Source organism: Rana temporaria, chromosome 7, assembly GCF_905171775.1.
Source record: "Rana temporaria chromosome 7, aRanTem1.1, whole genome shotgun sequence".
Classification (NCBI taxonomy): Eukaryota; Metazoa; Chordata; class Amphibia; order Anura; family Ranidae; genus Rana; species Rana temporaria.
In genome coordinates this window covers 199407054-199434897 of record NC_053495.1, presented here as the reverse complement: position 1 = coordinate 199434897, position 27844 = coordinate 199407054, and the positions used below count along the sequence as shown (strand labels likewise).

The 27844-nt window shown below is 45.5% G+C and overlaps 1 protein-coding gene across 11 annotated transcripts in view; it reads right to left on the bottom strand.

Annotated features, from left to right (window-relative positions):
- Positions 1-2243: 2243 nt before the first annotated feature.
- Positions 2244-27844, bottom strand: part of DOCK7 (dedicator of cytokinesis 7) — a 230861-nt gene continuing 205260 nt past the window's right edge. For 8 of the 11 annotated variants that reach the window (XM_040360795.1, XM_040360784.1, XM_040360789.1 and 5 more), the window contains 7 exons: positions 16760-16885; positions 14522-14611; positions 11401-11637; positions 11021-11164; positions 8779-8885; positions 5452-5619; positions 2244-2907 (listed from right to left, as the gene is read on the bottom strand). In XM_040360795.1, the coding sequence (XP_040216729.1) occupies positions 2865-2907; positions 5452-5619; positions 8779-8885; positions 11021-11164; positions 11401-11637; positions 14522-14611; positions 16760-16885 (915 nt within the window). In that variant the 3' untranslated portion in view covers positions 2244-2864. Of the gene's footprint in view, positions 2908-5451; positions 5620-8778; positions 8886-11020; positions 11165-11400; positions 11638-14521; positions 14612-16759; positions 16895-27844 lie in introns of all 11 variants that reach the window. The other 3 variants (XM_040360787.1, XM_040360791.1, XM_040360793.1) reach the window with 1 other exon arrangement.

Below are 27844 nucleotides of genomic sequence, written 5' to 3'. Positions count from 1 at the left end.
GAAAAGAGCAACTTCAATCCAGATAAAAAGCTCCACATACAATAGTGGTCATTCCTATGCAAAGCATCCGAGGTTCTTCGTCCCACTTCCAGGACACTGTGCTTTATATATTGGATCAGTACTCGGAGGGTGGCCCTCCATACTCGGGCTGACAGTGGTGTATCCGCTAAAGATTTCCAGTCCAACCTGGGGTCCTGGTCCTACAGAAGCCTTTCCTACAAACACACAGAGTCCAGTCCTCAGAATTATCCTCACGGTATCAATGGCCCATGAATCGTCACCTGACTGATTAGTGTGCTTGTTCTACAAAGGAAAGGGGCAACCAGAACAGACCGAGTGTGGTCACCCATAGCAAGCAGACGACTCAATCCAGTACCTCGAGCTTTCAAAGTGGTTGTAAACCTCAGACATGAAATGTGAACAAAGCAGATCCCTCTATAGTGTGTACTTGTCTCAATAAATCTCACTTCTGACAATTTTCCCCTGACACCAAGAGAAAAATGGTGACGGGGGGGGGGGGGAACCTCCAGCTGATTGTCAGCCTCAGCTCTGTTCCTGAGTGCAGGGGGGGTGGGGGTGTCTCTTCTCTCCAATCAGCTGTCAGAGCTCTGCAGAATATAATTTCAGCCCCCCCCCTTTTTTTTTCTTGCTCAATCATAAATTCTGGACTTTTAATGGATATAGGGGGGTTACAGTGGAACCTCGGATTACGGGCATAATCCGTTCCAGGAGAATGCTCGTAATCCAAAGTACTCACATATCAAAGCGAGTTTTACCATTGGAAACGAAAATAATTCATTCCGCATTGACTTCCAATGGGATGCAATACCGAATGCGGCCAGAGGTGGGGGGCGCCAGAGAGTGCCAAAACGTCCGAAAAGGCCCGAAAGACACTTCGGCTCGTTTCATGTGCCCCCTACCTCAGGCCAAATGAGGTACTGCAGCCCTATTTTCGGCTCCTGCTCCCCTGTACCTCAGGCCAAATGAGGTACTGCAGGCCAATGTTCGGCTTTGCTTGTCTCCTGCGCCCCTGTACCTCAGGCCAAATGAGGTACTGCAGGCCAATGTTCGGTTTTTCTCAGCTCCTGCGCCCCCGTACCTCAGGCCAAATGAGGTACTGCAGGGCCTATTTTCGGCTTTTCTCGGCTTCTGCGCCCCCGTACCTCAGGCCAAATTAGGTACTGCAGCCCTATTTTCGGCTCCTGCTCCCCTGTACCTCAGGCCAAATGAGGTACTGCATGCCTATTTTCGGTTTTCTCGGCTTCTGCGTCCCCGTACCTCAGGCCAAATTAGGTACTGCAGGCCAATGTTCGGCTTTTCTCGGCTCCTGCGCCCCTGTACCTCAGGCCAAATTTGGTACTGCAGGCCTATTTTCGGCTCTGCTCGGCTTCTGCGCCCCCGTACCTCAGGCCAAATGAGGTACTGCAGGCCCATTTAGCTTGAATTCTGCTCATCTTGCGGGTCAACGCTCGCAAACCGAGTCAGAATAATAAAAAAAATAAAAAAAGTTGCTCGCAAATTAAAACGCTCTCAAACCAAGTTACTCTTAAACCAAGGTTCCACTGTATTTACGAAAGGCAAATCCACTTTGCACTACAAATGCAAACTACAAGTCCAAAGTGCACTTGAAAGTGCACTTGGAAGTGTAGTCGCTGTAAAACGGAGGGGTAGATCAAAAATGAGGGGAAGCTCTGCTGATTTTATCATCCAATCATGTGCAAGCTAAAAAGCTGCTTTTAACTTTCCTTGCATGTCCTCCTCGGATCTACAGAGATCACACTTCCAAGTGCACTTGTAGTGCAAAGTGCATTTGCATTGACTTCAATGGGATGCAATACCGAATGCGGCCAGAGGTGGGGGGCGCCAGAGAGTGCCAAAACGTCCGAACAGGCCCGAAGGACACTTCGGCTCGTTTCATGTGCCCCCCCTACCTCAGGCCAAATGAGGTACTGCAGGCCAATGTTCGGCTTAGCTTGTCTCCTGCGCCCCCGTACCTCAGGCCGAATGAGGTACTGCAGGCCTATTTTCGGCTTTTCTCGGCTTCTGCGCCCCCGTACCTCAGGCCAAATTAGGTACTGCAGGCCTATTTTCGGCTCCTGCTCCCCTGTACCTCAGGCCATGTCCTCCTCGGATCTACAGAGATCACACTTCCAAGTGCACTTGTAGTGCAAAGTGCATTTGCCTTTCGTAAATAACCCCCATAGAGAAGAGAAGATAAACAGGTACAACTTATGTAGGAGGATTGGTGTCATCTCTGTGTAGGCCAGTCACTTCACTGGGCATATATAAGGGTTTAAAACCACTTTAATTTTTATCTATGCTTTTTTTGACTAATACCATGCAAGTGGTTCAAGTAGCGACTGTCTCCTCCCAGGCCCTCCCTACCCATGGGACATGTAGTCCGCCAGTCCCAGAGAGCTTCCTAAAGGGTCTTTTGTACCGCAGTTGACAATTTTTGTAGTTCATTTGGCGACTGTTAAAAAAAAAAAAAAAAAAACGTACATCCCACATTTTTTGGTGGAAATATTAAAAAAGTACCTAAAAAAAAAAAAAAAGTTAAAATGACCCTTTAAATGTTTAGAATATAAATTAAAATGTAAATACAAAATGAATGTAAATTGCATAAATAGAGATAAAAGTACCACAGGAAATAAAAAGGAAATGAAATGTAACGCAGGTAAAGGAGACGTTGCCGCGGCGGACCGTCCAGTAACAGTCTGTGGGGGGGAAACGACTTTCAGGTCGCGGTTCAGCAATTGGTTGGGATCGCGGCGCCCTGGTCTCTCCAGAACAAGCGATTGGTTCCCTCGGTGTCGGCAGACGCCTGGATCCTTCTCTATTGGTACCGAATCTCCGTCACCCACTCACAGGTCGACTTTCCGTAGGCTCATCCTGCTGAACGAATCCCTGTGGAATAGACAGTGAAGAACGGATCAGATGACCAGTAGAGGGGGCTGTGTGACCAGACAGTGACCCGGCAACAGCCGCATCTCACTTTTCATTGGTCCAGAGCCATCAGAATAGAGAAATATCATCACTAAGGGGTTCAAAGGCAACAGAGATACACTATATCAGTGATGGTGAACCTCGGCACCCCAGATGTTTTGGAACTACATTTCCCATGATGCTCATGCACTCTTCAGAGTAGCTGAGCATCATGGGAAATGTAGTTCCAAAACATCTGGGGTGCCGAGGTTCACCATCACTGCACTATATTGTCAAAAGTATTGGGACGCCTGCCTTTACACGCACATGAACTTTAACCACTTAGGACCAGGACCTTTAGGCAGCTAAAGGACCCAGCCAGGTTTTGCGATTCGGCACTGCGTCGCTTTAACTGACAATTGCGCGGTCATGCGACGTGGCTCCCAAACAAAATTGGCGTCCTTTTTCCCCCACAAATAGAACTTTCTTTTGGTGGTATTTGATCACCTCTGCGGTTTTTAGTTTTTGCGCTATAAACAAAAATAGAGCGACAATTTTGATAAAAATTCAATATTTTTAACTTTTTTCTATAATAAATATCCCCCAAAAATATATAAAAAAACATTTTTTCCTCAGTTTAGGCCGATACGTATTCTTCTACCTATTTTTGGTTTGCGCAAAATTTATAGCGTTTACAAAATAGGGGATAGTTTTATTGCATTTTTATAAAAAAAAAAATTTTTACTACTAATGGCAGCGATCAGTGATTTTTTTTGTGACTGCGACATTATGGCGGACACTTCGGACAATTTTTACACATTTTTGGGACCATTGTCATTTTCACAGCAAAAAATGCATTTAACCACTTACTGGGCACTTAAACCCCCTTCCTGCCCAGAGGACTTTTTGCGATTCGGCACTGCGTCGCTTTAACGGACAATTGCGCGGTCGTGCGACGTGGTTCCCAAACAAAATTAATGTCCTTTTTTTCCCCACAAATAGAGCTTTCTTTTGGTGGTATTTGATTACCTCTGCGGTTTTTATTTTTTGCGCTATAAACAAAAATAGAGCGACAATTTTGAAAAAAATAAATATTTTTTTACTTGTTGCTGTAATAAATGGCTCAATTTTTTTAAAAAAAAATTTTTTATCCTCAGTCTAGGCCGATACGTATTCTACATATTTTTAGTAAAATAAAAAAAAAAAAAATCGCAATAAGCGACTGGTTTGCGCAAAAGTTATAGCGCCTACAAAATAAGGGACAGAATTATTATTTTTTTTTTACTAGTAATGGCGGCGATCTGCGATTTTTATTGCGACTGCGACATTATGGCGGACACATCAGACACTTTTGACACATTTTTGGCACCATTCACATTTATACTGCGATCAGTGCTATAAATATGCACTAATTACTGTATAAATGTGACTGGCAGGGAAGGGGTTAACACTAGGGGGTGAGGAAGGGGTTAAATGTATTTCCTATATAGTGTTCTAACTGTAAGTGGAAGGGGGGTGACTGGGGGAGGTGACCGATCTGTGTCCCTATGTACAAGAGACACAGATCCGTCTCCTCTCTCCCTGACAGGACGCTGTCTCTGTGTGAGCCGGAAATGAGAAATGATCTCATATGTTTACATACGAGATCATCTCTCATTGGCCGCACAGATCGCCTAGCAAACGGCCACTCCGATTGGCCGTTCACGGCGATCTGTGATTGGCTGTGTCCTAGGGACACGGCCAGCACAGCAGTTCCCCGCTGCGCGCTCGGGAGCGTGCGCGGGGAACGAGCAAAGGGGCGCCCGTAAAAAGACGGCGCCCCAGAGAAGTAGAACCACCCTGCGGCCGTATATAGTCGTACGGCCGTCGGGAAGTGGTTAAAATGCATTGTTTACTGTGAAAATGACAATTGCAGTTTGGGAGTTAACCACAAGGGGGCGCTGAAGGGGTTATGTATGACCTCATCTGTGTTCCTAACTGTAGGGGGGTGTGGCTGTAGGTGTGACGTCATTGATCGCCTTTCCCTATATAAGGGAACACACGATCAATGACAGCGCCACAGTGAAGAACGGGGAAGCTGTGTTTATAACAGCTCTGCCCGTTCTTCAGCTCCGGAGGACCGATCGCGGGACTCCAGTGGCGATCGGGTCCGCGGGTCCCGCAGTCACGGAGCTTCGGACCGGTCGCGGGAGCGTGCCCCACGGCTGGGCACTTAAAGAGGACGTACCTGTACATACATGTGCCCAGCCGTGCCATTCTGCCGACGTACATGTGCAGGAGGCGGTCCTTAAGTGGTTAAAGGGATGTACAGGTACGCCCATTTGCCTGCCCGTGCCATTCTGCCGACGTATTTCGGCGTGTGGCAGTGGGCAAGGGGTTAAAAGACCTCAGAAGGAAGACATGAGATCAGAACCGCACATGTTGGCCTCGACTCGGCTGTCCACCACAGCAGAAGAAACACAACAAATAACAGCGATTTTCATCCCGCTCTCATGCCAAGGAAATCCCAATACAAACAAGCCTTACCTGTGACAGGTGGCCGGCACCACATTCTTGTATAGCTGAGGGATCTTCCTGTTGATGAGTGGCTGTAGCGCCTCTTTCAGGCGGTGGTAATTACGTTCTAGTTCCCTCTGATATTCCTTCTGATCGGGGCCTATCAGGCTCTTGTTTTTCCTCAGGGCATCCTCACACCTGGAAAAGACAACACACCATCAACAGGACAACTCTACCAAACCTCAATGTTTAACGTTGGCCATACATGACATGAATTCAGTAGGAATTGCCCAAAATGTAAACCACGGCTGGCCCTGTCGTCATTGTTGTACAGAGTGTTGAAATCACGCGCTGGAAGCTTCTTGTTTGCAGCAGTAGCTTAGCTTTTATGGAGGATTACAGAACTCGAGAAACATGAAAACAGGAACTAACCACAAACAAGTGCACTGAACGTAGATAGACGGTACATCCTGTGATTACATTATATCCTAGATGCACACTAAAATACCACAGCGCCACCTGCTGCATAGATAGGTATAATGCATACAGTATTGTCAGTTTATTAGCAACCATGCTGTTGTTCTTTCCAACAGTCACCACCTTGGATAGACAAACTTCAATTACAAAATTGAAAGTGTTGGGTGGAGAATTTTCAGCCAATCAGAGAAGGTGGGAGGAGGAGGTTGAAGGAGGTGGAAGGTGGTGGGAGGAGGAGGAGGAGCAGAAGGTTTGAGGAGGAGGAGAAGGTGAGAGGAGGAGGAGGTGGAAGGAGGAGGAGGGAGGAGGAGGTGGTGGGAGGAGGAGGAGGAGGAGGAGGGAGGAGGAGGTGGTGGGAGGAGGAGGAGGAGGAGGTGGGAGGAGGAGGAGGTGGAAGGAGGAGGAGGAGGAAAGAGGAGGTGGAAGGAGGAGGAGGAGGGAGAAGAAGAAGGGGGGAGGAGGAGGTGGAAGGTGGTGGTAGAGGAGAAGGTGAGAGGAGGAGGAGGAGGTGGAAGGAGGAGGGAGGAGGAGGTGGAAGGTGGTGGGAGGAGGAGGTGGAAGGTGGTGGGAGGAGGAGGTGGAAGGTGGTGGGAGGAGGAGGTCGAAGGTGGTGAGAGGAGGAGGTCGAAGGTGGTGAGAGGAGGAGGTCGAAGGTGGTGAGAGGAGGAGGTCTAAGGTGGTGGGAGGAGGTGGTTAAAGGTGGTAGGAGGAGGTGGTCGAAGGTGGTAGGAGGAGGTGGTCGAAGGTGGTGGTCGAAGGTGGTGGGAGGAGGGAGTGGAGAAGGTGAGAGGAGGAGAAGGTGGGAGGAGGAGGTCGAAGGTGGTGGGAGGAGGAGGTCGAAGGTGGTGGGAGGAGGAGGTCGAAGGTGGTGGGAGGAGGAGGTCGAAGGTGGTGAGAGGAGGAGGTCTAAGGTGGTGGGAGGAGGTGGTTAAAGGTGGTAGGAGGAGGTGGTCGAAGGTGGTGGTCGAAGGTGGTGGGAGGAGGGAGTGGAGAAGGTGAGAGGAGGAGAAGGTGGGGGGAGGAGGTCGAAGATGGTGGGAGGAGGAGGTCGAAGGTGGTGGGAGGAGGAGGTCGAAGGTGGTGGGAGGAGGAGGTCGAAGGTGGTGGGAGGAGGGGAGTTGAAGGTGAGAGAGGAGGAGATCGAAGGTGAGAGGAGGAGGAGAAGGTGAGAGGAGGAGAAGAAGGTGAGAGGAGGAGGAGGTCGAAGGTGGTGGTCGAAGGTGGTGGTGGAGGAGAAGGTGAGAGGAGGAGGAGAAGGTGAGAGGAGGAGGAGAAGGTGAGAGGATGAGAAGGTGGGAGGATGAGAAGGCGGTAGAAGGAGGCGGTGGGAGGAGGAGGTGGGAGGAGGAGGAGGAGGTGGTGGGAGGAGGAGGAGGAGGAGGAGGAGGAGGAGGTGGTGGTGGGAGGAGGAGGAGGAGGTGGTGGGAGGAGGAGGAGGAGGAGGTGGTGGGAGGAGGAGGAGGAGGAGGTGGTGGGAGGAGGAGGAGGTGGAGGTGGAGGAGGAGGAGGAGGAGGAGGAGGAGGTGGTGGAAGGAGGAGGTGGAGGTGGAAGGAGGAGGTGGAGGTGGGAGGAGGAGGAGGAGGTGGGAGGAGGAGGAGGTGAATATCGTAACAATACTTATTTTATATGTATGTTTACTTGCTTAGTAGATGAGATTCCACGTTTTTTTCCCCCTGAAGAAGCCTCGCAGCGAAATGTGTTGAATATAAGCGTGAAAACAGCAATATCCCCAGCTATTCTACAACACACTAACTTTATATTTCTTTATAGGTTCATTCAATTCTATTCTCTTCATAGATGACATAATTATATTATATTCAATCAACTTAATTTCTCAATTACTTGTCGTCAAATAGCTGCCATGAAGCTATGATTATGAGACTTCATGTTACATAATCTTATCCTACAATCCGCTAGGGCAGTGATGGCGAACCTTGGCACCCCAGATGTTTTGGAACTACATTTCCCATGATGCTCCACTACACTGCAGAGTGCATGAGCATCATGGGAAATGTAGTTCCAAAACATCTGGGGTGCCAAGGTTCTCCATCACTGTGCTAGGTTATCTATTTTCATTTACATTTATAAGAGGTACTTTCCTGAATGATTACGCCTTTTTCTACTATACTATTGTACATGTTCTGTTAATGGAATATCTATTTCTATTATATTATTGTACATGTTCTGTTAATGGAATTTTGTTGATAATTATAAAATTCAATAAAATATTTGAAACAGAAAACAGCAACATGACATCACAAAACGTGTTTTTTTTTTTATAATCGGGTGCAGATTTATTGTATGAAATGTTTAATATTTTTCTATGTAATTTAATTAAATAATATATTTTTTATTTTATATATTAACGGTGTGATATGTATTCAAACCAAGCACACCTTTAGGCCCCATGCACACGAGAAGCAATTACAAACACCTCTAAACTCACGTTTTTAAAGGCAAAAACCGGCGTTTAAAACGCCTGTTTTTGCCGCGAATTGTGGGGCGTTTTGCCGCGATTAGCGGCGTTTTACCGCGATTGCGGCTGTCAGCCCTTATCTCAAAGACATTGTAGACCCCCCAAAGTTTAAAACGCAAAAATAAAACTTTTCTCAACCAAAAATGTTGCGTCTGAAAAAACGGACATAAACCCAACTGCTTTAAAACGGCAAAAAACGTGATTGTGTGCATGGACACTTAAAGTCCCATACCCCTCCCCCCCAAACTGTCTTCTCTGCTTATAAGTTTAGTGTTGTGAAGACGTTCCTGAATCTTGAGGCATACTCATTCCCGTCATTTCCTGCATCTCTTGTACAATTTCCTACCACATCGCACTATTTTCTGACCAGAATGGCGACACAAATCTGCCCCATGACACCGACCTTTTGGTAAAATCCTTGAAGCAAAGTCTGAGCTTGTTATGGTGCCGGAAGAGTTTCGGGTCATTTGGAATCTCCGACAGAAATACCTGAGCGACCTCCAACGGGCCCTGCAAGAGAAGAAGAGCCGTCATTAGAGAACGTCACAACAAGCGAGATCAGCTTCCCTCCCTTTGGAAAATGCCAGTTTCCCGGCTGCCATGTTTTTTTTTTGCGCCAATGAACCAGGAAAAGGACGCAGATAAGAACTTTTAATATTTTTTAGAATTATCTGATTTAGTTGCATGTTCTAGGTCAGCGACTCAACACATATCTCACCCGATACATTTACTTTAACTACTTGCCGACCCCCCGCTGCAGATGGACTGCGGCAAGGTGGCTCAGCTGCGCAAACATTCGCCCACTAGCATTTAAATATAAGCCTCTTAATGTAAACAATAGAAAAAAAGGTTATAGTACCATCATCCTGGAGATCAATTTAGGATAGCATAAGGTCTGAAGGGACCCCGAAGGCCCAAATTTGGGCCTTCGGGGTCCCTTCAGACCTTATGCTATCCTAATTCGCCCACTAGCATTCGTGGACGTGTGCACGCTCCTTTTCGCCAGCGGGAGAGCCGCCAATCAGCGGGTCCGGCGGATTCCATGACCGCTCGCGGTCATTCCCCGCAGAGACAGAACGGGGATCTCCTGAAGTAAACAAGGCAGATATCCGTTCTGACAGGGCAGATCACACAGATCCTGTCATTCTGCCAAGCAGGGAGACAGATGTGTGCATTTCCCTTCACACTGTCCCCCATACAGTTAGTAATCACAAACAGGGAACACATTTAACCCCTTGATCACCCCTGATGTTAAACCCTTCCCTGCCAGTGTCAATAGTACAGTGACAGTGCATATTTTAACCACTTGCCGACCAGCACACGCTGATAATAATATGGCACGGACAGAAAAAAGGGCGTACAGGTACGCCCCCTTTAAATTTCCGCCGTGTGGTCACCTCGCTCGCAACCCTGCCCGCGGGACCCGTGGACCCGATCGCCACTGGTGTCCCACAATTGGGTCAAAGAGCTCAAGAACGGGGAGATGTTGTGTGTAAACACAACATCTCCCCGTTATTCCTAGCGACACTGTCACTGATCGTGTTCCCTGTCATCGGGAACAACGATCAGAGATGTGTAGCCACGCCCCCCTACAGAAAGAATCACTTCCTAGACAACACTTAACCCCTTCACTGCCAGTGTCATTTTTACAGTATTCAGTGCATTTTTATAGCACTGATCGCTGTAAAAATGACAATGGTCCCAAAATGGTGTCAAAAGTCTCCAATGTGTCCGCCGTAATGTCGCAGTCACAATACAAATCGCTGATTGCCACCATTACTGGTAAAAAATGTTTTTCATAAAAATGCCATAAAACGATCCCCTATTTTGTAGACGCTATTACTTTTGCGCAAACCAATCAATGAAAACTTATTGCGATTTTTTTACCAATACATATGTAGAAGAATACGTATCGGCCTTAACTGAGGAAAAACATTTTTTTAGATATTTTTTGGGGATATTTATTATAGCAAAAAGTAAAAAATATTGCATCTTTTTTCAAAATTGTCTCTATTTTTTTGTTTATAGCGCAAAAAATAAAAACCGCAGAGGTGATCAAATACCACCAAAAGAAAGCTCTATTTGTGGGAAAAAAAGGACGTCAATTTTGTTTGGGAGCCACGTCGCACGACCGCGCAATTGTCGGTTAAAGCGACGCAGTGCCAAATCGCAAAAAGTGGCCTGGTCACAAAATGGTCCGGGGCTGAAGTGGTTAAGCAATGATCACTGTAATCTCACTGGTTCCCCCAAAAAGTGTCCAAAAATGTCAGTTAGGTGTGTGATCTGTCTGCCGCAATGTCACAGTCCCACTAAAAATAGCTGATCGCCGCCATTACTAGTAAATAAAATAAAAAAATCTATCCCCTATTTTTTAGACGCTATAGCTTTTGTGCAAACCAATTAATTATTGTTGTTGTTATTATTATCATCATCAATTATTTTTTTTTTTTTTTACCAAAAATATGTAGAAGATACATATTGGCCTAAACATGATTGTAATGATCTATTTTTCTATTCTATGAAATATGTAAATTCTTAATTTTGACTGTATCATCAATTAATATACGGTACCTCAAAAGTCCACACACAGCCTCTTCCCAGTTCTTATTCTCAACTGCAGTGACTTGTAGGAAAACAGAACCAACCTGATTCACTGTGGTCCCTACTGAACCCTGGAGGACCATCTGCAGCATTTTCGGGTCGGCTGGTTCTTGGTGGGTGGCGAATGCCAGCTCCTGAGTCTTCTTTTGCATATCTTCTATTGCCACTTCAATGGGAGTGAGGATAATCTGCATCCAACAGAGGAAACACACAGAGGAATGGTTACCGATGGAGAAGGCTCTGCACTGTGCAGGGGCGGACTGACCATTGAGGCACTCGGGCACTGCAGGTGTTCTGTGCATCCCCGTGCAGGCACTCCCATTCATGTCAATTGGGACACAGTGACTGCAGACGCTGCTCCCGATTTGACATCCGCCCCGGACTTACACTACAGTGCACACAGTGACCCCACACAGCCACTTACCTCCTCCTTATGGATGACATTAATGCGGGTTTTGATGTAAGGGAAAGCGTGTGACGTGGTCAGGATCGTCTTCCTCTTGAACTGCTCGTGTAATTCACCATGCGCTCGCCCGTCCAGCGTGAAGGGGGTGCAGTACATAAATCTGCGCAGATTGTAGTTCTTATCAAAGTAGGTGATTCTGTCTTTCATTTCGTAAGTGTCAAAGTACGGCTCCACATAGGTTATCTGTACGAAGGCCTGGAGAAGAGGAACAATCTAAGCTTAAAGCGGAGTTTCGGCCACAATTTCACTTTTTAAATATAAATACCCCTGTAATACACAAGCTTAATGTATTCTAGTAAAGTTAGTCTGTAAACTAAGGTCCGTTTTGTTAGGTTGTTACGGCATTTAGACACTTTATAAAATAGAAATCGACTGGGGCCATCTTAAGTGTGGGCATCATGAAGCCAGACTGTATGACTTCCTGGATTTCAGCCTTGCACATCTCGCACATGCTCAGTGCTGCACAAGCAGTGTCAGATCAGGTTTCAGCACCTGTGCTGTCCAAGTCACATGATTCTTTGAGACTGGGGAGTGCACAGACTCCTGGAAAGTTACACCCACTACATTCCCAGGAGTCTGTGCGGTGTAGGTTAGGAAGCTTTGAGCACCTAGGTGCAGGAAGTGGGAAGATTAACTATTCTGCCTAGCAACAACACTTTGAAGGCATCTAAAAAAAAAAAAATTTTCGTAAAGGACTGACATTTTTTTAAAACTACTGATGTAATGTTATATTTATGGGTGGAACTCCACTTTAAGAGACTCTTCTGAATACGAATGTCGGCTCACCAAACTGCATTCTGAGTTTCAGGATAATTTCTTCAGTAAAAACATTTATTTCATGCTTCAAACATTCATTTCATGCTACACCTCAGCCCCATCTTATACTCACAGCTAGATTACCCCCTTCACACCAAAGGATAAAACAAATGCCTAAGCACAAGTTTGCAACTTTGACACGAGTTCGTAAAACCGCACATATCATCACAACTACCGTATATACTCGAGTATAAGCCGAGTTTTTCAGCACATTTTTTTTTGTGCTGAAAATGCCCCCCTCGGCTTATACTCGAGTCAACTTTTTGCGCCTGATATGCCGGACTTTGGGGACCCGGTACCGGCCGGCCGTAGGTCCCCTGGACCCCAAACTTGGCACACATGTAGCCACACTCTTCCTCCACAAGTGTGCAGTTTGTTGTCCAGGGGACCTACGGCCGGGGAGCACCGATTTTTCAAAGCCGGGCACCCCTTCCTTAGACTCCCATGTTAAACGCTCATTTCTCTGGTGATTTTTGGGCCCCGGTACCGGTAGGTCGTAGGTCCCCTGGACGCGGATCTTGGCACACATGTAGCCCAATTTCTCATCTACAAGTGTGCAAAGTTTGTTGCCTGGGGGACCTACGGCTGGGGAGCACCGGTTTTTCAAAGCTGGGCACCACTTCCATAGACTCCCATGTTAAATGTTTAGTCATGGGCACAGTGAGGCACGGGCACAGTAAGGCACGCACATGGACACAGTGAGGCATGCAGATGGACACCCTAGGCTTATATATACTGGGGACCCGCGGACTCGATGTCCACCGGTGTCCAACGATTGGGTCACAGAGCTGCAGAACGGGGAGAGACAAGTGTACACAAGCATCTCCCCATTCTTCCTAGCGACACTGTCAATGATCGTATGTTCCCTCTCACCGGGAGCAGCAATCAGTGACGTGTCACTTGTAGCCATGCCCCCAAACCGTTAGAATCACTCCCTAGGACACACTTAAATTGGAGGTTCGCCTAAAAATAAACTTTTAACATTGCATTTATGAGATTAATGACAAATAGAATCGGCTGTTTTTTTAAAAAAAAATACGTCTGTACATACCGTTTCCTATATGTGTTCTCACCGCCGCTTCCGGGTATGATGGTCAGGACTGGGCGTTTCTAATTGATTGACAGGCATCCGACCGTCGCATACATCGTGTCACGAGATGCCGAAAGAAGCCGAACGTCGCTGCGGCTCTATACGGCGCCTGCGCACCGACGTTCGGCTTCTTTCGGCATCTCGTGACACGATGTATGCGACGGTCGGATGCCTGTCAATCAATTAGAAACGCCCAGCCCCGACCATCATACCCGGAAGCGGCGGTGAGAACACATATAGGAAACGGTATGTACGGACGTATTTTTTTTTAAAAAAAAATGCCGATTCTAATTGTCATTAATCTCATAAATGCAATGTTAAAAGTTTATTTTTAGGTGAACCTCCACTTTAACCCCGTCCTAGCCCCCTAGTGGTTATCCCCTTCACTGCCAGTCACATTTTCACAGTTATCAGTGCATTTTTATAGTACTAATCGCTGTATAAATGTGAATGGTCCCAAAATAGCACCAAAAGTGTCCGCCATTATGTCGCAGTCACGATAAAAATCGCTGATCGCCTCCATTACTAATAAAAATTAATAAAAATGCCATAAAACTATCTCCTATTTTGTAAACGCTATACATTTTGCGCAAACCAATCAATAAACGATTATTGCTATTTTTTTTACCAAAAATATGTAGAAGAATACGTATCAGCCTAAACTGAAGAAATAAATAGTTTTTTTATATATTTTTTGGGGATATTTATTATAGCAAAAAGTAAAAAATATTGATATTTTTTCAAAATTGTTGCTCTTTTTTTTTTATAGCGCAAAAAATAAAAACCGCAGAGGTGATCAAATACCACCAAAAGAAAGCTCTATTTGTGGGGAAAAAAGGACGCCAATTTTGTTTGGGAGCCACGTCTCACGACCGCGCAATTGTCTGTTAAATCGACACAGCGCCAAATCGCAAAAAGTGGCCCTGGGCATCTGGCAGCCAAATGGTCCAGGGCTGAAGTGGTTAACAATGAATGCCACCCAAACGCGTCTTGTGTGTTTTTCATGCATTCCAGAAACGTGGGTAGAAACGCACCATTCCACCCACGTTTCCGATATGCTCACATGTGAACCGGGCCTAAAGGTTCCACATTCAGTAGTCCAGAACACTTCCCCTGATGCTCAAGAAATAATATTCAGCTAGGACAAGCCGAATATAGCGCCCGTCTGCTCACCTTGTTTGAGTCTAATTTGCATTTATCCACCAGGTTGGAGTCTTTGATAACTTCCACAGCATCTTCTCCGAACCTCTCGCCATAGAAGCCCTACACAGAGACAAAGCTTATTATATATCAGACACATGATAAAAAGATAATACACTGCCAATTCATGAACTTCCATGCCATGTAACTGCAAGGGTATCCACGGTTAGGTTTGTGTGTTTACGTTCTCTGTGTATAGGGCAGCCTATTCATTTAATGGGCTTCCCCACCCTAAAAAATACAGAAAAATAAGTCCCCAACCCCCCCTTTTTTTTTAAATTGCACCGCACCAAGCCACTTGAAGAATTGACACCCCCACATGTCTACTTATTTAAAAAAAAACTGGAGAGTAGGGCTCTGAGAAAAGTCTATTATTATTATTATTATAATATATATATATATATATATATATATATATACATATATACACACACACATAAGAGGTAGAAAGAGTGCTAGACCCACATGCCAAGGAGTCTAAATGGTATTTTATTGGATATGGTCTGCACATTTTAGGACTTAAAACACTTCCTCTTCATCAGGGGCTACAATGCAAATAGAAATATATAAAAGTTCATATGCAATAATCAAATATGTATTGATAAAGAATCCATTAGAAATACTGTGTAACCAAAAAAAAAAACAAGACCAAATGATGTCATAATATCATTTAAAAGTAAAACACATTTACTATAACACACAATAGCCAAATAATTTGAAACATTAGCTACATAGGTATTATATATTTATAGGAGATTCTTTCATAATACATCATTTCATTATTGCATGTCATCTTTTATATTCTTTTTTTTTTCCAATTCTTTATTTTAAAGGATTTTTTCACAAAGATACACATACATCTTTACAAATAAACCATCTTATGCATATATTCTGCTTATTTTACTCTTAATCATATTTAATTTCTCCTATCTCCTGTTTCTACTTTATCTATAAACTTATATTATTTTAACTCTATTCTTAATTGTATCCTTGTGATTTAGCTATAATTCCAACCCTACCACTGAGTACTCCCCCCCCCCCCCGAGAAAGAAATAAACCAAGAGTAATCGGTTTAATCTTTAGATTAGAAAACATAATGAAAAAAAAAAAAAAAGCCAAAAACAATTCCCCCCACCCCTCCCCCTCTCTCTCCGTCTCCTCCCCTCTTCCCCTTCTTGGCTCTTTCCTCTCCTCATCCCGTCCGCTCCCTGTATGCGATATATGGAGCCCATATCTGCCAATGCTTGTCCTCCTGCTCTTTCATACTCATAGTAAGGTTTTCCATTAGTTGTACTTCTGCTATTTTTGCCATCTTTTATATTCTTGTTGTTTTATTTGCGTTGTAGCCCTGATGAAGCCCCCTAAAACATGTTGGAGTTTTTTTTATTCTATTGTCTATATAAGAAAAGAACATTTTTGACTCCTTGACCTATAGGTGTGGTGCTCTTCCTTTACAGATAGATTTTTTATTTATTGTTTTATTGTTGTCAGCAGGGGCATCGCTAGGGGGTGGCTATTGGGGCTATAGCCCCGAGTCTTTTGCCGCAGGCTCCCTGCCTAACCAGGGGGCCGCGGCTGTTGCGGTGGGCGGGCTGGCTGCATGAGCGAGGTGGAGGAGAGAGGTGAGCGAGAGATGTGGCAAGCGACAGTCTGCAAATGGTGGCAAGAGACGTGGCAAGCGACACACTGCATCTGGCGACAGTAGATGTGGCAATTGACACGCCCAGGGTTTCCACTGATTCTGCATTATGGGGAGTTGAACCATTCATTATATATTTGACTGTGACAATAGAAACAATGCGCTTTAATCATCCTGACACCATATCATCCATGGTGCCATGATGATTGAAGCGCCAACACCAACCATTGCCTGCGAAAAATTGTTTACCACTGACATGCCCCCCCCCACCCCCACGGGCCTGCAAAAAGGTTGGTGACCACTGCTATGGGCTCTAGCCCCAGATCTTTTTCAGACCTAGCAACGCCCCTGCTTGTCAGTGTCCCCAATTCACCCTATTTTCCTTGGTGACCACTGTCAGCAGGGTGGAAACTGATGGAAAATCCCAAGATTCGAGCAGAAATCGGACCTGAACCGGTGAACCAGCACGCACCGGACCCCTGCTGTGAGACGCATGCAGCGGCGGTGGGAACCCGGCCTCAGAGGACATCCCACTTATACAGGAATGGGTTAAATTAGCGAGAATATTGTACCTCCAGCCTGTGCGAGATCTCGGCCAGCTTAGTTATGGCCGGCTCTTTGTAAACAAACTCCTGTTCGTCCAAGTCTCCAAATCGAGTTCCGTAAAAGCCAACTCGGAAATAGGTGCCAAACATCCTCTTCCCAACCTGTGGAGAGGGAACGGTTAACACGCGATTAATAACAACCAGGAGAAAAACTGGTGACATATTTAACACACAGTACCAGAGAAGTACACAATCCACCGAGACAAATTCAACTTCTTTCTATAGTTCAAATATCTACAGCAGGGATATGCAATTAGCGGACCTCCAGCTGTTGCAAAACTACAAGTCCCATCATGACTCTGGGTGTCATGCTTGTGGCTGTAAGAGTCATGCTATGCCTCATGGGACTTGTAGTTCTGCAACAGCTGGAGGATCGCTAACTGCATATCCCTGATCTACAGGATCCATTTTCCAATTCATTGTGCAAGATGGCCACCTCCACTGGGAAATGCTTCTTCTTTAAAGCGGAGGTTCACCCAAATAACATCTATATCAGACCAACTTCTTTATACTTCTAACATGTACAGTCCGCATTTTTTATTTATTTTTACGCTGTACATACCGTATAATCTATATTTGCAATCTGGCTTCCGGGTACTTCTCCCCGTGGGAGTAGACGGTTCTATGCTGAGGAGCAATGTCCTCTGGGAGGTCGCCCAGATGGTAGGAACCCATGAGTAAGTCGCGTGCCTGTGACGTAACGCGTAGGGAGGAGCCTGCGATCGAATCCGAGTGCATCGGATCGAGCTGAGGAAACAGCATACTGAGTGGCGTTTTCATGCTTTACTGAAAGCGGGGATTCGTGAGTGCATATGTCAATGCTCTGATTACATTTTTGATCTGTCATCGAATATTGCGCAATGAGGTTTTTCTCTTTTCTTTCATGCAATCCCTGTCTGTGAGTGCCTGTATAATCTGATCACAGCGGTGGAGGGCTGGATTAGCATTCAGATTGAAGAGAGTGATTTTTCCCTGCATGGAATCCTGCTAATCACTGTGCACTGATTAAGGACATATTAGTAATTCACAGTTTATGGAGTGTTCTCCGATTAGTTTTCTTTGTACGTTTTATCACCTTTTAAGTTAATATTAGCGCATCTATATTTTATATGTTTCACTGTTTGGATTTGGTATCACTCAAGATATATCAAGCTATATTATTTGGTTTTTTATTTAGGTGCACGTGGAATTGATTATTTAATTAGCGCTGTAGTATATTTTTCACACGCCCAGATGATTGACGTCCTTTCAGAAAAAGTTCCACCCGGCGGATAAGGCCCCGCCCCCTGTATTGCGTGGGCGCGTCACGGCGTTTCCGGACATGAAGAAGCTCTATACGGCGCCTGCGCAGTCAGCTCTACACGGCTCCTAGTTGGTGCGCAGGCGCCGTATAGAGCCGACATGCAGCTCTGCATGTTATGCTTCTTTCGGAAACGCTGTGACTCGTGGCGCGCCTACGCAATACGGGGGCGGGGCCTTATCTGCTGGGTGGAACTTTTTCTGAAAGGACGTCAATCATCTGGGCGACCTCCCAGAGGACATTCCTCCTCAGCATAGAAACGCCTACTCCCGCCGGGGGAAGTCTCTGGAAGCCAGATTGCAAATATAGATTATACGGTATGTACAGCGTAAAAAAAAAAAAAATGCGGACTGTACATGTTAGAAGTATAAATAAGTTGATATAGATGTTATTTGGGTGAACCTCCGCTTTAAGTCAAAACTCTATTTTTGAGATTTGAGTGGAGAATGGTTAGACTCTCAGTCAAAGAAGGGGAAGCAGGGTTTGGTTTCTAGCATTACCTTGGTTGTCATCAAGACAAGAAACCTCTCCAATGAGGAGCCATAAATATGGCCAGAGGTTCTAATAGTTTCTAAAGCCTCGTACACACGATCGGTTTTTCCAACAACAAATGTGTGATGGAAGGGTTTTGTCTGAAAATCCGACTGTTTGTATGCTCCATCGCACAACCGTTGTTGGATTTTCCTACAACAAATGTTTTATAGCATGCTTTAAAACTGTCCAAAAAACAAATGTGTGCCGTCAGATTATCCGACTGTGTGTACACAGGTTAGTCGGAATAAAATCCAAAGTACAAACACGCATGCTCCGAACCAATGCTAACCATAGGTCAACATTAGCAGAAGTTGCCCAAAGGGTGGCGCTAAAGAGCTGAAAAAGTTCTGCCGTCTGTATGCATACCAAGTTCACGTCCAACGCCCTTCGCACAAAATTCCACAGAGTTGTCCAATGGAAATCCGATCGTGTGTACGAGGCTTTACTCTATCAAATACCAAAAAACAACATTTTGGTTGGAGCTCCGCTTTAGATGGCTGCCAAGATTCCATTCAAAATAATAGCTCACCGCAGTTGAGCAATGGTTAATGTCCCTTTTTGATTTGTACTTGCTTCCTGCTGAATCCAAATTCTTCCTGGGTTTTCTGCAAGGCCTTTCAACCCAGATCTGATATTTCATTCATGGGTGGATGCTGGTGATCCAAACCCCCCATTGGTCTCCGCCCTAGAGTCCTGCACCACATACCAATACTTCAACAATAAGGCACTGTAAATGGGAAAACCAGTGGGGTGGTGGAACTGGAAGCTATTGCTGCTGGATCCTCAAAAGCATAGGGGGCCAACTAAACATACCAGCATCCACAGAATTCTAAAATAGCATTTTAGGAAGGATTGAGATTCCCAATTATACTGACGTCTGAGAACCACACATCAAGGGGCCGCATGTGGCCCTCTGGCCACAGGTTAGACACCAGGGGCCAGATCCACAAACGAATTACGCCGGCGTATCTATGGATACGCCGAGTAATTTTTAAAATTCCCCCGTCGTATCTTTGTTTTGTATCCACAAAACAAGATACGACTGAATCTGGGCTCGATCCGACTGGCGTACGTCTTAGTACGCCGTCGGATCGTAGGTGCATATTTACGCTGGCTGCTAGGTGCCGTTTCCGGGGAATTCCGCGTTGAGTATGCAAATTAGCTAGATACGGCGATCAACGAACATACGTCCAGCTGGCGCATTTTTTACGTCGTTTCCGTAAGGCTTTTTTCGGCATATAGTGGCCCCTGCTATATGAGGCGTATCCTATGTTAAGTATGGCCGTCGTTCCCGCGTCGAAGCTTGAAAATGTTACGTCGTTTGCGCAAGTCGTTCGCGAATAGGGCTTTGCGTAGAATGACGTCAACGTCGTAAGCATTGGCTTGTTGCGGGTTAATTTCGAGCATGCGCACTGGGATACCCCCACGGACGGCGCATGCGCAGTTAAAAAAAAAAGTCATTTACGTCGGGTCAAGACGTATTAACATAAAACACACCCCCATCACATACATTTGAATTGCGCGCCCTTACCCCGCCAAAAGTACACTACGCCACCGTAACTTACGGCGGAAATTCTGTAAGTTACGGCGGCGTAGCGTATCAGAGACACGCTACGCCGGACGGAAGAATGCGTCGCGCTGCGTGGATCTGCCCCCAGGGGTCAAAGGGATGAAAACTCACCTTTACTTACCTGATCCCCCTGCTCTCACAGAAGACGGCGCTCCCCCATGCTCTGTCCCTCACAGCATCCTTTGACAGTAGGGTTATATCCGCTTCCTACTGTCAAAGGATGCTGTGTCCGTCTATGAACGGAAGAGAAATATGTTCCTGCATTGGTCTTGATGACATTAGAGGACCTCCTTAGGCCACCAAAGTGCAGGAAAGAAGACGCTGCCAGGACTGGTCTAGCAGAACAGAGAAGTCAGCAGGAGCAGAGGATCGGGTAAGTAAAAGTGCTTTTTCCAGACCCCTAGTCCTAAATGAGTGATTCAATCTTGCAGTGTGGGCGCAGACGCCCTGCAAGGAATGGTTTTAAGTTTTCCTGGAGTTCACCTCTAACTGAGCCAGCTAAGGCCCCTTTCACACTTGTACAACTTGTCCCACGATTTGGGACTGCAAAGTAGCATGACAAGTCGTTCCCCGTGATGAACAATGACAACCATTCTTCTTAGTACGACTTCAAGTCGTTGCGACTTCAAAGTAGTCCCTGCACTACTTTAGTCCAATTTTGATGCAGGTGTATTGTCACAGTTTGCTGCCTATCCTACAATGCTCCGGAAGTCACGTGGCGGTCAACTGCGCATGCGCGATGCGTTCCAAACGCAAATGCGATGCGTTACAATGGATTCACGACAGTGCACACCAGTGAAACCTCGGTCGGCATCCAGGCTCTTTCCTTAACATCCCCGTGGATTGGAGGATGTTAAAAAAAGAGCCAGGAGGCCTAACGAGCGGAGCGAGCCGTCCGAGCGAAGCGAAGACGTGAGGCCGACTGGCCACTTTCCTCTAAATCCACGTTGCCCTGAATGCCGGGTTCGCTGGTGTGTACTGTAAAAAATCCATTGGAACGCATCGCACTTGCGTTTGGAACGCATCGCGCATGCGCAGTTGGCCGCCACGTGACTTTCGCAGCATTCTACGATAGGCAGCAAACTGTGACACTACACAGGCATTCCCTGAAATTGCGGTAAAATCGCGTGACTTTGAAGTCACAGTAGTGTGAAAGGGACCTAAGGTGGGGGGAGTAATTGGCATAAGCCCTTCACTGTGTGCAAATTTCAGCTTGAGCTGTTGAGGTCTTTAAACATCGGGCTTTTCATGGCAGCTGATAAACAGAAGAGACAACAAAAACAGGGGGCTAACAGCTGTGGTGACTGGTTAGAACAAAGACCAGATAATACTTAAAATGCAATGTGAACATTTACCTAGATAAAAGTATACAAATTTACTTTGACCATAACTAAGAAAGAAAGCAAGACAATATAAAAAAACAAATAATATACATTCCTGAAACATCCAGTGGGGGCATTTTCAGTCCTGCTATGTATAGAAAATACAGCCTGCTGTGATAAAGGTGCAAACTATCCTCTAATTCCTGAGCTTGGTGACCATCGATGGTGGCTATCCATAAACCAATTGGAGTTCTAATTTAAGATGGAATGTGCAGAGTAGCAGAACAATTTTAAGGGACGTAAAGTGCTAAGTGTCCTATTATTTTCTGGGGGGGAAAAAATAATAGCGCAGCTTGAGAGAGGAGATTACACCAATTAGCCAATATAGAGTTGAAAGACAGAATGAAGCCACCATTTTGGTTATTAAATGCATAGTAACCCCCTCTCACTACAGCAAGGGACAAGGGACAATTCACATTCACAACACAAAAGGGAGGAAGACTGCGCCAGCCAAGACGTTTACTGCCAGAAAAGAAAAACCAATTAAAAAAAAAAAAAAATTGAAAACATTTTTTGTAAACTTTTTTTCCCCACTTTATTATGTAAAGAGAACCAGTCACGAATGGGCTTAGGCAAAAATCTGAGTATTCAGTCTTAAATTGTTAAAGTTGTGCAAGCGTATTTATGAATTATTCACATTTGACCCCTTATGGTTAAAAATTGATAAATGTGTTCCTTTATCAATTTGGACTCCTGAGCCTGAGAGAGTCAGGAGGTCAAAGGTTATCTGAAGCCCGGCAGTTGCGGTCTTGTCAACAATTTGGGCTTACACTGTTTTTCAGCCACTGAGTCTGCATAACGCCATCAGACACTGGACTTGTTTATTAGAAAATGCGATGGACGCTTGGAAGTGGGGTTGATGTAAGCATCGGATGTTTTTTCACCTTAAAGCGGTGGTTCACCCTAAATAACAAGTTTCTACCATGAAATCCAGCATACTAGCGTGAGCTGCAGTATGCCTTTATTTTATTTTTTTGCGCCGTACTCACAGTTTAATCCCGTAGTTAAGTTTCAGACTCCCCGCGGGGAATGGGCGTTCCTATGCAGAGGGGAACATGATTGACGGCCGGCTATGGCGCGTCACGCTTCCCGAAAATAGCCGGAGTAGGACTCGGCTCTTCACGGCGCTATACGGCGCCTGCGCACAGACTAGGAGCTGACTGCGCAGGCGCCGTGAAGAGCCAAGTCCTATTTCGGCTATTTTCGGGAAGCGTGACGGGCCATAGCCGACCGTCAATCATGTTCCCCTCTGCATAGGAATGCCTACTTCTCGCGGGGAGTCTGAAACTTAACTAATGTATTAAACTGTGAGTACGGCGCAAAAAAATAAAATAAAGGCATACTTTAGCTCGCGCTAGTATGCTGGATGACATGGTAGAATTTTTTTTTTTTTTTTAGGGTAAACCCCCGCTTTAATGCACAGGATGCATTAACCACTTAAGACCCGGACCAAAATGCAGGTAAAGGATCCGGCCAGTTTTTGCGATTCGGCACTGCGTCGCTTTAACTGACAATTGCGCGGTCGTGCGACGTGGCTCCCAAACAAAATTGGCGTCCTTTCTTTCCCACAAATAGAGCTTTCTTTTGGTGGTATTTGATCACCTCTGCGGTTTTTATTTTTTGCGCTACAAACAAAAATAGAGCGACAATTTTGAAAAAAAAAGAATATTTTTTACTTTTTGCTATAAATATCCCCCAAAAATATATAAAAAAACAATTTTTTTCCTCAGTTTAGGCCGATACGTATTCTTCTACATATTTTTCGTAAAAAAAATCGCAATAAACATTTATTGATTGGTTTGCGCGAAAGTTATAGCGTTTACAAAATAGGGGGTAGTTTTATGGCATTTTTATTAATATTTTTTTTTACTAGTAATGGCGGCGATCAGCGATTTTTTTCAGTACTGCGACATTATGGCGGACACATCGGACACTTTTGACACATTTTTGGGACCATTTGCATTTTTATAGCGATCATTGCTATAAAAATGCATTGGATTACTATAAAAATGCCACTGGCAGGGAAGGGGTTAACACTAGGGGGCGGGGAAGGGGTCAAGTATGTTCCCTGGGTGTGTTCTAACTGTAGGGGGGGGTGGCCTCACTAGGGGAAATGACTGATCGCTGTTCATACATTGTATGAACAGACGGTCAGGCATTTCTCCCCCTGACAGGACCGGGAGCTGTGTGTTTACACACCCAGCTCCCGGTCCTCGCTCTGTAACGAGCAATCGTGGGTGCCTGGCGGCGATCACACCCGCCGGGCACAGGAGTCAGGGACGAGCGGGAGGCCCTATTGGCCGCTTCGAATGCCCGACGTATAGCTACGGGCTCTCGCGCAGGGGAGCCGACCTGCCGCCGTATAACTGCGGCGGCTGGTCGGCAAGTGGTTAAGGTGATAAAACGCGAAGCTTTACAACCCCTTTAAGTATTCCTTTGGTAAATCAGCCCCAATCTTTGAGGTCCAGGTAGTTTGTTGACAGGACAGCAATGGCCAAGTATCAGGAAACGCTAAATAAGGGTCAAGCATAAAACTTTCATAAGTAAATCAGCACAATATTAACACATTTGAACTTCATATTCAGATTCTTGGTTTGTTCTCCTCATTAAAAAAAATGACATGTTTTTCTGTACATAAAATATTGTTGCTTGCTGGCACAGTACGGGAGGGTCTATCGTTCGTTTTTTTTTTTCTCTTGACTGAAGTTACAAATAGAGAAATATATTCACCAAATCCAACTTACCACAACAGACAAGAGTAAAAAGTGTGGGGAGGAGGGTCAGCAACCGAGGGGACGACAGAGGAAAAAACAGAAATTATTTTCATTAGGGATCGTCCAAAAAAAAAAAAAAAGAAATAAAAAAAAAGAAACAAAAAAAGCAAAATGGTAACAAACTAACAAGGTGAATTTCAATCATGAATTAACCAGTGAGAGGTGGAAACATACAATGGATGGAAAGTTAATTCATGGCTTGAGGAGAGGAATGGAGGGTGAGCATGCAAGAGAAACAAGCAGAGGAACCTGTGGACGCCATTGCACATGCTGGTCCTTGCAGGTCCGCAACAGCTGTAGACCCATGGAATCGAGTTTAGGAATTGGAGGACAGATTAAAGGAATAGGTGTTAGCATGCAAACAGGATGGAATGAAGGTATTAAAAATATCCTCTTCAGGGGTCGATTTAGTGACAGTCAAAGCCAACCTAAAGTGCAAAGCTCCCCATCTGCTAACCTTCCCGGCTCCCTTAAACTCCTAGAACAAACGAATAAGCCTGGATGGCAGCACTCCGATACGGCAGCACTCTGACACAACACCTTTATTAGGTTAAAATCCAATGTATAGCAGTCAATCCATACAGTACAAAAGGGAGGGATGCAAACAGCTTACATGTTTCACACCCGAATCTGGTGCTTAATCAGGTGATAAAAACGAATATTTCTGAAGCAGGAACTGCTAATCCGGGATGTCTCTGTAACTGGTTGTAACGGTATGGCCCGTGGGACCCAGAGGCTCTTGAAGGATGTGGGGTACTCCTGTGTCAGCTTCACCAATGACTCTTGCATCTAGGGTCATCCTATGTCCACTAGGGGCATAGGATGACTGAGAACTGATATCATGGATTACATGAGATGGGACAGTAATGATAATTCATGTATTGCAGGATATCTTGAAATATTACAGGTGGTTAATTCTGAACCCAACAGGTCAATAGGACAGTATTCATTCATGTGGGGACACATACTGTTGAGGTGTTAATGGAGTCTGGCTCCTAAGAAATTTCATTGTGTGAAAATGTCAATTGATGATATAGATGTGTTGGGGTTTGGCAGTCTGAAAGGTCAGATGGAAGGAGAAAATTGCCTGTTATTTACTGGCTGCCAGTAAAAATATTGAGGGTTGGCAACACTGGTGGGGATTGGTGCTCATTCAGCCAAAAGAACCATTAATGAGGTCAGGTAGGGATATTTGATGAGAAGTCCTGATCTTTATATTTGTTCTGCATTGTCTGCTGGAAACCTGTCCGCTCGGCCAGGAATCCGGTCCGCTAGGCCCTACACACGGTCGGACATGTCCGCGGACCAGTTTCAGCAGACATGTTCGGTGGTGTGTACGAGGCCTAAGGCAGTGGTTATTAAACCTGTCCTCAGGGCCCACTAACAGGCCAGGTTTGCAAGATAACTGAAATACATCACAGGTGATTTAATTTGCTGCTCACCGATTGCAGTATTCTAGTCTGCATCTCCCCAAGGTAATACATAAAACCTGGCCTGTTAGGACAGGGTTGAGGACCACTGCTCTAGGGGACTGATCTGTAGATTTGACTATGTGAAGGAACCATAATGTGCTGCATGTACTTCAGCACTGTCGTTAGGTTAAAATGTATCTGTAGCCAAAACCTTTAATATGTTTGTGACCTTGCCCCAATGGAGAGATCTGGAGCTTCTTGTCCCACAGACACAACGTTGGGATCTCTCTGGATTGAGGGGAAATTTCCTCTTAGACAAATTGCCACTGGAACACGGGTCCCAAGTGGAAGATTTCCCCTCACCTCTTGTTCCTGACAGCTGCTGGTTCTCCTAACAATGTTCACCAGAACAAATGGAGAAATTGAATCTTCCAAGTGTGGACCCCAACATGGGCACTTATAAAAAAAAATAAAAGTTTTGGCAATACATACAGTTAAAGCACTTTTTAGGCCAGGACAGGTTCCCTGTAACATAATAATGCTGTAAGAGAACTGGTAGTTTGAACCTGGCGCGCACTCATGCGCATGTGCACGATCACGGACAACTACGGACTCTCCCGAATGCCAGTGCGCAACGAACGGCGTGCACGCACAGGAGCGTGTCCCTAACTCCAATTGGCGCCAGACGGCCTATTTAAAGTGCGCCCTGACTCTCTAACGGTGCTGACTGGTCTTCCGCTGTGTCCTGAACCTCTGAACCCTGTTTAAACCTGCATGATACCTGTTGCTGATCCTGGCTTCCTCAGAATTTGCTTTTGGACTCCGATATACTCCGACTACTGGTTCCCGATTCCGGTTTCCCCCTGACCCTGCTTCTGCTTATTGCCTTGTACCTTGCTACCCGTCTGTTTTACCCAACCCGGCTTCCCTCACAACTCTGCTTTCGTCCTCTGTTCGGCTCCAACACTGCCTCTATGTACCTGAGCTTCATCCCAGCTCCTTGCCTGTTGTCCTGCCTGTGCCACAAAGCCTACAACTCCAACCGCAAGTTCTGCAAGCAACATTCTAAGGTACTCGTGTCCCTCCTGTCCCTAGCCACCATCTGTTCCACCTTCAGTGGGGCTTGGGTTAAAGATACAAGGGAGGCCGACCTCGTCATATCAAAATCCTACCAGAGACGTGACAAATGCCTTACCTACAGTTTAGAGGGAAATAAAACTACTAGAAAACTTGGTTTAATGAAACGCAGACAACATGCGTTAGCAACAGTGCCACCTTCATGCAGAGGGATTGAGAAAAACAAGGATAACAGCCTTGCAAAGTCCAACTGTTTTTATTTGTAAAGAGATTCTCCGTGGACCTACAGACTTTCTGCCTCCAGTAGAATGGCTTCCTGAAAACAATTGAAATAACTGCTTCAAGGTCCTCTTTATGGTCCTGGTGTCAGTGTGCCTCACTGCCTGTGATGTCAGATGAGTGATCCTATCACTATCCAACCTACTCCCTCCACACAATCCTACTGGCTAATGACTAGGATAGGACGTCTCACTAGGCAATAGTAATGTGTAGGAAGCAAAGCAGAAAGGGCTAAAACTAGGTTCGGTCAGAACGGCCCAACATTTGGGCAAAATGGGAGAAATGAATGTTGCTTTAGGAAAGTGCCTTCCAGTTTATATCCAACAGCAGCTTCTTTTTGTTCAGTTTTTAAAGGCCAAGTTGAGTTTATGAGTAAAATGGGCCATACAGACAAGGTTTCCCATTAAAGCACTGTGCCTTTTTTTGTGTCTAGTAGTCTCACGATATTCAAAAAACAAAAGCCACCAATATCCTGGTTACTTTAGCTGACTTAATACTAGGGTTGTCCCGATACCACTTTTTAAGGACCGAGTACAAGTACCAATAATTTTTTTCATGTACTCACCAATACCGATTACTGATACTTTTTTTAAAATGCAGCCATGTGTCCCCAAATGCAGCCAGTTGATCAGCGCGGGGAACATAACAGCTTTCATTTGAATAGCTGTGTGTTCCCCGCCACGCCTCGTCATGTATAGACACTCCCCCTTGCTCGGGCACTTTG